The following is a 12,500-nucleotide window of genomic DNA, read 5'->3' on the forward strand; positions in this document are numbered from 1 at the left end:
CGTTGCATCCGTTACAGTGGTGGGTAAGTCACGTACCTGATCATTGTAGTCATCCAAGCTCGAGAGAAATTCCTTGCAAAAGCACAAACTAAAACAGCTGCATTTTCAAACAAAAAATGCATTACCTTACGTCAGAAATCTTTTATTCATAATGGAATTCTCATTTCAATTTTAATTACACCCTCATGCTGGAACATTTAGCTTGTTTTGTTTCAACATATTATAATCAGAACTAGTTATCCTTTTGCACTGATACTCAGTTGTGAGATCCCGATTGTAAGCCATTTGCTTCACGCAGGTGTAAGATGCTCCCATTTGGACTTACTACCTTTCTTGATGAAATATTACAAATCTCTCCTTTTTGTTACACTTATTTACCATAAAATAAAATCCTCATACTTGTATTCTAGTTCATACTGAGGCGCCTCATTCTCTGTGACTTAAAACAACAAGAGATATAGACATTCCTTGGCATACTATGAAATAGGTAGCATTGTTAACCGGTAGGTTGCCAGTGCAATACAATGAAACCTTCAGACTTGTTGGCCGCGTACATGATTCCTGATCTCTTTTATATTTTTTTCCATTAATCTAATGTGTTTGTTTATTTCGCATACAATTCTGTATTATTCATATAGCCTTATTTTCACACGATCTATTTTTCTTCTTTTTTATAGACTCTTACCATTCAAATACGGTTTCAAATATCAGTCGCTGAAGCTTAATCAAAATAATAACTTATCAGTATAATGAATATAAGAATATGAGAACACATTAAAAAAAGAAAGATTTATTTTGGTGTTTATATCAGTCCCGCGTACTTTGCTAGTTCGTGTCTACGCATGATCATGTCATTACACCATTATCTGCTCTTGAGGAAAAAAGAAAGCACTCTCTGTTCCATGATGGAGAAATCCCTCCCAAGAGAACAGCGAGCTTAGTTCTACACAGTGTGCATGACGTTATCACGGAGATAAACCTTTAAAAGAAAGCCAAAGTATAACTCCATCTTCAATGACGTAACCTTAAAAGGGCATACGTACCTTGCCTATCGGTTACATGAAAAGGTAATTGGCTTCATTATCTAACTATGCCGGCTGGTTACACCAGCCAAGAAATTATTTCCGCCAGAGGAAAACTTACAAACTCCTGAGACTTCATTGACGTGGGGCCCCTCTGATATTAAGACGCGACGTAAATATTTAATTAGGGTCAGAAGACTTATACATTCACCAGTGGGCATAATATGTTTCAGTATATGGAGCTTTGGCCAGAAATAAAAAAAATAATCTTATTTTGATATGGTTATGTTATGTGAGAGCATAGCCGGAAAATAATAGAAGCGCAGGATGGTAAATATTTTACACACACACACACATACATATATATTTATATATACATATATATATATATATATATATATATATATATATATATATATATATATATATATATATATACATACATACATATATATATAATACACATATATATATATATATATATATATATATATATGTATATATATATGTATATATATATATATATATATATACATACTATATATATATATATATTTATATATATGTATATATATAAATATATATGTATGTGTGTGTGTGTGTAAAATATTTACCTTCCTGCGCTTCTATTATTTTCCGGCTATGCTCTCACATAACATAACCATATCAAAATAAGATTATTTTTTTATTTCTGGCCAAAGCTCCATATACACATATATATACACACACACACACATATATATATATATATATATTTATATATGAATATATATATATATATATATATATATATGTGTGTGTGTGTGTGTGTGAGTGTGTATGTATGTATGTATGTATGTATGTATGTATGTATGTATGTATGTATGTACTTGTAGGCATCCAGGGAACGGCACTCGTTACGATTGAAGGATTATTGCTAATGCCGACGTTACACAACTACATTGTTGCATCATCAAGGCTGGAGTACAGCAAGTTGACTCATAATAATTATTAATAAAATCATTCATTATAACAATTAATTAAAAACACGGCAGTATTATCTCATTTAAAAGGTTAACATATTTAAAAAAGTATATATAAAGACATCAAGACACGAAAAGAAGGACCTTCCCAGATTGGCGATAAAAGGAAGCTGTTGAAACAAGGAGAAAAATAAAAAGGACAAAATATATTAAACACACACACACACACACATACACACACAACAAGACAGGACAAATAGGGGTATCAAGCAATGAACAGTCGAGTAGAAGAGTTTGGGTGTTTAATGATTGAACAGTTAATTTTATCATTATGGTCTCTAAGGCTGTTAAGTCGCTGTCTTTCTGAGTTTGTCTTATTGTTTGAAAATTTTTGTTGTCCACAAATGATTTACATAATTTCGAATGGTTCCTTATGTTGGACTGTTCTGGGTTGGACAATCTGCTTCCGGTTCTAAAACTAACTCCCCTATGGGCAACTATGCCTACCCTCAGTGGTCTCTTAGTACATTCAGCGTAGTCCTCTGGTTACTCCTGGGGCAAATATACTTATAAACGACGATGGATATAAACAACGGATTAACTTTGTCCTTGGGCTTGAAGACAGATCCGATGGTGCAAGGATTTTTTTGAGATTAATTTTAAACTCAAGGCAGGCCGTTTTCTCTCAAATAAATTTAGATTTTTTTCCTATATTGTCATCATGTGAGTAAGGGAACGTTGCAAGCATTTTCTATTCTTACAGAGTATGGATGGCCGGGGGCACTTCCATTTTCTTATCTAAATACTTGTTTGAGGCTCTGAAGAAGACCCTTTGAGTAAAACAATTGTTACTGAAGTAGTTAGCCAGGGTTACGATCTCTTCACGGAAGGTCATCCAACTGGACGAGTGTGCAAAGGCCCAGTGGGGGAGAGTAGAAATGGAGTTTTATTTAAAATCAAAATGGCAGAAGCTGTAAAAATTCGTATCCAAACCAATAAAAGTATCCAATAAAAGTATCCTTTCTATAAATCCCTGTATAAAAACCATGTTCCTTTCTAGAGGAACTGTAGTTTATTATTAGATTCCTGCTCAAGGGTATACCTGATGTTTGGGTGTTGGGTGTTAATTTAGTCCAATAAAAGAGCCAGTATTGAAATCACACTTGAAAAGAGCAAACATGTCATCGACGTAACGTTTATATAACAAGAGGTGGAAAGAAAGAGGACAACTATCCAGCGCTTGCTCTTCCAAGTGTTCATAAGGAAATTGGCGAACACCGGACCTGAGGGGTAACCCATTGCCATCCCCTCCACCTGCCTATATACAATATTATTAAAAACTAAGGCTGTGTACAACACAGCCAATTGTAAAAATTGTTAAAATAATACCCTGTTAAAATTATGAAATAAAATTTCCTCACTTGAAAACAACTTATTTAAAATCATCTCGATGGTCTCTCCCACTGGGATGTTTGTGAATAGAGATTCCACATCCAATCTAACCATGTATAAGTCAGAATCCTCTTTAATGATATTATATAGGCCTGGAGAACCTTTTTTTTTCAAATTTGTTCGGTCGTTTAATATACTTTCCATTTTATTAATATAATCCTACTTTTGAGAACAACAGTAGCCTTACCTTTATCTGGTCTTGCAACGATGATATCTTCCTCATTAGCTAAGTTCTTTAAGATGGTGAGGTCATCTTTCTTGAAGAATGGGGTCCATTTAATTCGTTAACTGCTAAAGGTGCAGTGGGATAATGACAAACTTTTGCGGTCCTAAATTGTCAGTGTTAATGCAAAAGGGAAGATCTTTAACCCTATGGATAGTGACTCTAATGAGAGGGAAAATGTTTGGTAATTCGGTTTATAACTGAGGAGATAGAAGTCTAATCCTAAAGAAAGTAAATAAATCTTCCCATTTAGACAAAATGCGATCTGAAAGGTTAAAAACAGAATGTTTATTTTGGTTTAAGACAGGAATAACCACACCCAAACTTTTTAATTTCCTACTGTGCCTATCAATTATCTGTTGTAGGAAACTGTTGATGGTCTTATTAAACAACTGGTAAAAATGATCGAACCTAAAAGTGTCAAAGATCCTTGTAATGGTCCTATGTTTAGTCACCATATCTTTCAGTCTCTTTAGATTCCTGTATTCGATATTAATTTATAATTCTGATAACTTTCTCGTAGCCTCTGCATACAATTTAGAATGGTACAGGAACTCCTTATATAATTTGAACTTCATAAGTTCTGGAACCACGTTACTGAGTTGACACTATTAAAAAGTTTAGGGGAGAAGAAGAACCCTTGTTTGTTTACAAAGCTCCTTTGAAAGGCTGTTCACATTTTGTGGTTATTAGGCCGTATTTCGAGGATTTTCTCATGACTTTGGACTCTAACTTGTGAATAAGATGGCAGCAGTGAACTAGTTTGTGCTTCAAGTTAACTTGTTTTTTGCATAGCTCTTTATTTGGACGTAGTTTACATCAGGACACCCTCTGGGAGTTTTCAGACCCGAGGTGTCCTGTAGCCTCAAGCACTGTTGCCAACTCATTTCAGTACCTTTACTCCAGATGTACTATAGCATGGATCCTCTAGATTTACTCCATATTTTTCTTCAGTACTCTAGAAATCCTCTTGGTCTCTATGTTTACTTTGTTAACTTTTATGAGAAGGTATTTTTTTTTTTAAGGAATTTAAATTTATTTTAAGCCAAAGAAATAGATTTCTGGTTTGCACTCAAATCAGTGGTAAAGAATAAATAAATAAACAAATAAAACTAGATAAAATCTTCAAATGTTAATAATTTGAGAAGTCTAAAACCCAGAATAAATTCTTTAAAAAAAAGAAACAATGGCTAAATGAATTTGTAAAGTAATAGATTTAGGATTAACAATACTTAACGGTAAAAAAAATTCCTCAGAAATAAACATTAAAAAATAATACAATTATTAATATACTAAATATTCATTTTCAATAAAGAAAGTACATGCATTGAAACATTAATAAAAGTCAAAGATATAAATTTGGTCTGATGCTACATATTTAGGCCAAAAAAATTAGGCAACTGGGATCTTTGCATGATATTTAGAAACTAATGTGTCACGTCTCACAAAACCACTCGATGTTTTTTTTTACGATTTCCCACTGTATATTAAAACACTGAACAATCCTAGTGTTACACAGTTCTTTTTACTTAGTAAATTATGTATCATCTAAGGAGGGAGATGTCAATAAGTCATCGACTCTACAAAGACTACCTTAAATTACTTAAGGTCGGGGATGCCATGTTGTACTTGTTGTATACTGAAGGCTGTCTATTCAGTAGCTAATAAATTTCAGTTGTGTACTTAGCGGTATACTTTTGCATTCAGTAGCTTAATAAGAATGCATAAAATCAGAGAAAATATTTTACTAAGCAATATTTTAGAGTCAATTGGAAAATATATAAAGGAGAACCCAAATGTATCTCCTTTTCGTGTTTCAACGAGCACGACCAGCAATTGGGGACAGGAGAGATATTCAATACATGCCAGTCTCCCGTATACGGACACGGTGAGCCAAAATAACATTCACAGAATCACAGCAGTTATGTCATTACTGCTAAAAAGAAATGAATCGACTTTGCAGAGGTGTAGTACACCTAACTATGTTACTATGTTATAACTTGTATATTATATTGTAAACAAAAATAAAATATAAAAAGGTGTGAGTTTGGAAGGTACATTAGCGGGATACGAATTGGTATCATTTTTTATGTTGTAGGTAGGGGGTAGGGGGTAAACACTCGAAAAGTGAACATTTTCGATCTCAAGTTTGATTTTTTTTTAATGTTGGGCGTGTTTTATTAATATAAATTTTGAGGCGGTACTTGCAAACAAGGAATTGTGAAGTTGATAATGGAAAATTTCTGACAAAAACTAGAAATTCCTCTACTAGAACTCATGGCAATACTTTAGATTTTACATTATACTTCAGGGCTGATTTTTAACTCGAATTTTGAAGCCAATACTCTATAAATCCGGAGTGAAATACTATAAAGTGGCTGCAGTGGCCTCAAGCTATGTGACGTAAACCAAAATGGCAGTGTTGTAAAAGAGGTAGCAGCATTAAGTCATTATATGGGTAAGTGTACATTTCAGAAAGGTAGGCCTAGGGAGCAAGCTCAAATATTGTTCAGCAAAGATTTTCCTACAATTATAATCAAAATGCGCACAGTAACATTTCAAGGTATGCTAAGCAAAACGGGAGTAAAAAAAATTTTCCAGTTCAAAGTGGTGGTACTCTGAGGACCCACAATGGTCCCAGCAGTGTTCCCATAAATAAGCACAAATCCAAACAGAGGAACATTTTGAGAGATTACAAAAATACAAATATAGTTTTAAAGGGATCAATTACAGTTAATGTACAGCATAAAGGGAAATCTTGCTAGGTTGAGACTGGTTGAAAATTGTAAAGTTAGACTGGCCAGAGTTATTTAAGTTGAATCAAGTTAGAAAGACCAGTACTAAATCTCACACATTAGAACATTTATTAAACAAATACAAGGAAGTATTTGAAGAGGAATTAGGAATGTAAGAAGCCTGATGCTACACCAAAATTTCTTGCACCCAGACAGATTCCTTATGCTCTGAAACCTTTAGTTGAACAAGAAATAAGGTTACAAGCAAGTAACACTTAGGAAAATGTTACATATTGAGACTGGGTTACTTCTTTCGTGCCTGTAGTCAAGGAAGATAATAGTATTAGGATTTATGGGGATTTAAAGTCACTGTAAACTCTCAATTACAAGTTGCGCAGCATCCTTTACCAAGGCCATTGATATGTTTACAGCCGTGGGCGGTTGTAAAATATTTGCAAAGATTGATTTAAAACAAGCTTCCACTCAACTAGGGATGGAAGAGAAATCTCAACAGATACGTACCTTAAACACACCCTTAGGATTGTATAAGCCTAAGCGTCATCCACATGGTAAAGCAAGTAGTCCTGCTCTATGGCAGCAGACCATGGATAAGATTTTTAATGGAATGGAAAATGTATTTGTTTGTGTTGATGATGTTCTTGTAGCATGCAAAGATGTAGATGATCTGTTAGATTAATTTGAAGCTGTACTAAACAGAATCCAGGAAAATGGGTTGAGGATGAGAAAAGACAAATGCAGTTTCCTAGTCAAGTCAGTGGATTACTTAGGAATTAAAATTAATGAGCATGGTATCCACAAAACTGATAAGCTAAATTGCTAAATTATTCCTAATCTAGCAATGGTAGCATCTCCATTGTTTAAAAATACTCAAGAAAAATGTTGAATGGAGATGGTCAGAAGAATGCCAGCAGGCATTTGAGAATATTAAGGAAGAGCTGCTGTTACCATGATTCCTCACACATTTTCAGCCAAATTTACCTGTCAATTTGACTTGTGATATCTCTTCAGTTGGTATTGGTTTAGTATTAGCCCATGTTATGCCAGGTGGAGCTGAAAGGCCCATTGCATTTGCACCACGTGCCTTAAATAAGGCTGAGAGAAACTACAGTCAGATGGAAAAAGAGGGACTAGCTCTCATCTTTGGAGTAAAAAAGTTCCATATCTACGTGTATGGCTGACAAAAATTCACTTTGGTTACAGACCATAAACCTTTATTGGCTATATTAGGTTCCAAGAGTGGATTTCCCACAGTAGTAGCTGCTAGGTTACAAAAGTGCTAAGAGTTTTACTTCTACTTTGTGTGGGGAGTAATAATAAGATTGTTATTTGTAAGTTTTCTGTGTATTTTAACTTGTAGTTAGAACTTACAACTGACCTCACAACTGTAACATCCAAAAATGAGATAAGACCATTGTCTTCTTTGTCAACCGTAAAAGTTAGGGAGGGAACTAAATTATTGAGGTGTCTTAAAATCTTCTGAATGTCAATATAAGTTTTCAGTACCGCAAATACATCGTCAACACATCTAACCCAGAAAATAAATATATGCCATAATTGAATTAGCTATTCTGGACTCATTAAATTCCATGTAAATATTTGATAATACTGGGGACAAGAAATTACCCATCTGCATTCCAAATGTTTGTCGGTAAAATTTTCCAATAAAAATAGATCAAGTGTCAACCAGGCACAGTCTGATTAGTTCTAATATTACATGATTAGCCAGAGATATGACAAGCTTATTTAGTTCGCTATTTAAAAATTCTAAGACGTCGTTGACAGGTACACAAGTGAATAGACTTTTAACATCAAAGCTTACCATCATTCCATCATCTTTTGGAGTTTTCCTGATTAATCTGTTTACAAAATCTAAATTATTTTCAACATGAGAATCAGATATTGTACCTACAAGTGGTTGCAATAATGTTACTAAGAATCTAAAAAGTTTGTAAGACTCTGAACCAATAGTACTAGGACGTAATAGTTGTCCTTCCTTATGGGTTTTAACAGTACCATACAAATAGGGAAGGCTAGTATTTACAGTAGTAAACATGCTAACTATATCCTGATTGTTCCCAAATATCTCTCTCAATCTTTTAAGAAACTGAACATTTACTCGCTCACAAGGATTAGAAATCAAATGTTCATATGTATCTCGGTCATTTAACAGAGTGCTCATTTTATCAACATCGTCTCCTCGATCCAAAATAACGACAACATTAGCTTTATCTGCCCTGGTTATGTGGATATCTTTGTCTTTTCTGAGTGAGTCCAAAGCCTCATTCAGACGTTTTGGAAAGAATTTAAAAGTTCAATGTACAGAGTATGCACCATACACAACACCTCTAGCCAAAGTTAGTGCATTCAATATCTCCGGTTTTTCAGTATAGCATTTCTTTTTTATAATAAACTGTGCACTGTGATCTGACGTTGAAATTGATTGTAGATATAATCCAATAACCTTGCGTGGATATCTTATTGCACTGGTAATCTTCTTAGGTCTTTTAGTAATATCAATATATATATATATATATATATATATATATATATAATATATATATATATAGTATATATATATATATATTGATATTATATATATATATATATATATATATATATATATATATATATATATAATATATATATATATATATATATTGATTATTACGAAAAGACCTAAGAAGATTACCAGCTTGTGGCTGATGTTTTTCTTTCCTTGTTTAATTCTTTTTTGTTCTAATTTAAAATTATTTATTATCATGGGGATACAGTAAACTTGTTGTATTTTTAAATCTGGAAACAGAATGGATTGTGGGAATTATAGAGGTATAAGTATCATAATGTAGGTAAGATGTATGACATATTGTTATTAAATAGACTGAAATTATGGTTCAGTATAGATAAGTGTCAAGCTGGAGCACAGAGGAAAAAGAGGATGTATAGAACAAATATTGTCTTTAACACTGTTAATAGATTTGGCTATCTTCAAGAAGAAAAAAACTCTATGTAATGTTTGTAGATTTCAGTAAAGCTTATGATCGAGTTCCCCGAATAAAAATTATAAGTTATTTAAAAGAACTAGGATGCGGGAAAAGAATGTTGTCTGCAATTAAAGAGATGTGCAGTAACACTAAAAATGTTTTAAGAACAGCTGTGATCGAAAGCTCTGTCGGCGTTCGGCAGGGAGCCCCCACTAGTTGTGTACTGTTTGTCATTTATATGGATAAAATGGTTAGGATGTTAAAAGATGCAATTCCAGTCGATGGCTTTTTGGGTAATTTACATGTGCTTTTGTTGATGGAAGACACAGTGATTGTTGCCACTTCTCGAGAAATGTGTATTAAAAAATTTGACAGTATGATGAACTACTGTCATGAATATGGCATGCAGCTTAATGGTAAGAAGAGCAAATTTTTCGTGATAAACAAGAATGTAGGTGACCAGTTGACAATAACAGCTCAAGTTCAAACTGTGAGTTACTGTGACCATTATCTCTATCTGGTAACTTGGTTCACAGATGACGGGAAGTTGAAAACTTGCTTCGCTTTACATCAGCCTAACTGGCAATCAACCTTAAACAAGTTCTCAATATTTTGTAACACGAATACTTATATGGCATTCTATTTCAAGAAGAAATTTTTTGAAGCAGTTGCGACTTCATCCTTGTTTTATGGGTCAGAAACATGGTTAACAAATGCATTACAAAAACCAATAAGTAATTACAATCACTTAGTCAAAAGTTTGCTAGATGTGAGGGTAAATACCTGTACAGATTTGTGTTTGATTGAGTCTGGGATACCCCCAGCGAAATTCATTGTGGCCAAAAAACGGAAACGTTTTCTTATGTCAAAGTTGTCTGACCCTGATATGGATGAGCCTTTTCATATTGTATATGGAATGTGTAGGGATGCAGATCCCCCTGGGTACAGATTTATTCAAAATTCCCTAACCTTTAATGACCAAATTGACCCACTAGACGACATCATATCATCAATTAGAAATAGACCAACTTCAGCAACTAAATATGTTACTTACAGAAGCAAACTGAATCCCAACTTAGAAGTTCATAGATTATATACCGATAAATTATAAGTCGCTGATCACATTCGCGTAGCTTTCAGTTGCTTACGGTTAATGTCCCATAACCTTTGTATAGAAACGGGTAGGTGGAGCCGAACTCCTCCAGAATGAAGGTTGAAGGTTGTGTGCCTGTGATAATAGCACCATTCAGGACGAGTCACACGCTCTGATCAATTGTCCTCTGTCAATGCCGTGTAGGCATAAATATCCAAACTTAAGTTACGAGTCTTTGAATACTTTATTAAATGAAAGTAATTATATTGCTGATTTGGGTGCACATGTTTATGAAGTTCTTCTTAGTTATAAATAATATGCGGCTTTGTCTTCTGTTTTATGTTTTTTAGGTTTTTCTTTTGTTTGCAAGCATTGTGTTTGAGACTTAACAATAATAAGCCAAGGTTTATAGGTGGATATTTTTTTCTTTACTTTTTCGTGTATATGATATTATGTGCTGATGTAATTTGTACTTGATGTTTGTATTTTTTTTCATTATGGGCCTTGTACTTACAGAAAAAAAGAAGAGATAGCTATCTACTCTGTATTTTTTTATTGTATCTTTTTTGGGACAAGTTTGTACTTATGTTTTGTATATCTTGTCAATAAAAATAACTAACTAACTATTGCTGTATTAGTGGGATTTATCTTTATTTCTTTTACGATTCTTCCTATGTGAGATTTATTATTATTGAATTTCATGTATGTTAATGAGAGTTATGTCTTCTTTGAAAGGAACTTTGTCGGCCTTTGTGAGCCGAACTATTATTAGTTATGTATTACGGAAATCAAGAGACTTTTATATTATGTCTTTTTTTTAATTTGTGGAGCGAACCTATCTGGGTTCGATAAGAGATGTCTTATTTTCTGATTTACTGGTGGGTTTACTTCAGTTCGCCAGGTCTTGTGTTAAACAGACCATTATCTGTGTATGTAGTTCAATTGAGAAATCTTGATTTCACTTAGTTAAATTAATCTTATTTAAATGATGGTTAGAATCTTGCTTATCCTTTATAAATAAAATATATTTTTTGGGTAATTATGGATGTGATTTAATGACTTGAGGTAATTGTGGTTTGTGGATTACATTGAGGTTGAGAGAGAGAGAGAGAGAGAGAGAGAGAGAGAGAGAGAGAGAGAGAGAGAGAGAGGATACTCCACTCGAGTCAACGTTACCAAACCTCGAAGAGGTAGTATATGTTAGGAGATAGGATTTTGGTTAAAGGTTGTTGGGTATTGTTCTGCTGCTGGGATGAATTTCTTTTAATTAGGGTCACGAGATTTGTCGACTGAGGAACTTTCGCAGGTCTACTTAGTCAGTCTGGGCTTTGTGAATGTGTTGGTACAGCATGTTAGGTGTTCGTGGTCATAGATTGCTCGTGATTACATACACGAGTGTCTTCGTGTTTATAAATTCCGTGGTTACGTGTGTGTTTAGAACTGCGCGCTAATGCAGTGCAATTAAAAAAAACTATCCCAACTTTCCCTTTAATCCCGAAACAATTCGCCCTCAAAAAAATAAAAAAAAGAACACACACACACACAAGTAGGATTTGCATTATCATACCCAAAAAACAATACTAAACACTTAGGCCGTCATTGAAAGAACAGCACGGAATACCCTTAAATACCGTGTGTTTTAGGACATCCTGCGCTGTTCTTTCAATGAAGGCGTAAGTGTTTAGTATTGTTTTTTGGATAAGATAATGTAAATCCTACTCGTGTGTGTTTTTTTTTTAAGTGAGCAGAATGTATTAAGTTGTTTTATGATGTGTTGATTTAGCATGCATTTATCGGGAACTTATTGTATATTGGCGATGTATTTTATTTTTGGATGCATACGTGCGCATGTCGAGGTCGTCTCGTAAATGGGAGCTCAATTCTCGGGGGTCTTAGAGAGCATTTTTGTGACTTGGAGACAGACCTCACTCTTGTGCTTGCACTCACTCAGCGCTTTTCGCTGAGCTACCAACAAAAAATGAGGCTTGTGTTGCTGTGGTAGTGTCAAGGG

General features: G+C 34.0%; 1 protein-coding gene across 1 annotated transcript in view; it reads left to right on the plus strand.

Moving 5' to 3' along the window:
- LOC135217575 (uncharacterized) overlaps nt 1-7,593 on the plus strand; it is an 11,165-nt gene extending 3,572 nt beyond the window's left edge. Inside the window, exons 2-3 of the mRNA XM_064253541.1 lie at nt 6,785-6,963; nt 7,424-7,593. Coding sequence (XP_064109611.1) covers nt 6,785-6,963; nt 7,424-7,593 — 349 coding nt within the window. The remainder of the gene's footprint in view (nt 1-6,784; nt 6,964-7,423) is intronic.
- The last annotated feature ends 4,907 nt before the right edge of the window (nt 7,594-12,500 follow it).

This window comes from Macrobrachium nipponense, chromosome 7, assembly GCF_015104395.2.
Source record: "Macrobrachium nipponense isolate FS-2020 chromosome 7, ASM1510439v2, whole genome shotgun sequence".
In the NCBI taxonomy this organism is placed as follows: Eukaryota; Metazoa; Arthropoda; class Malacostraca; order Decapoda; family Palaemonidae; genus Macrobrachium; species Macrobrachium nipponense.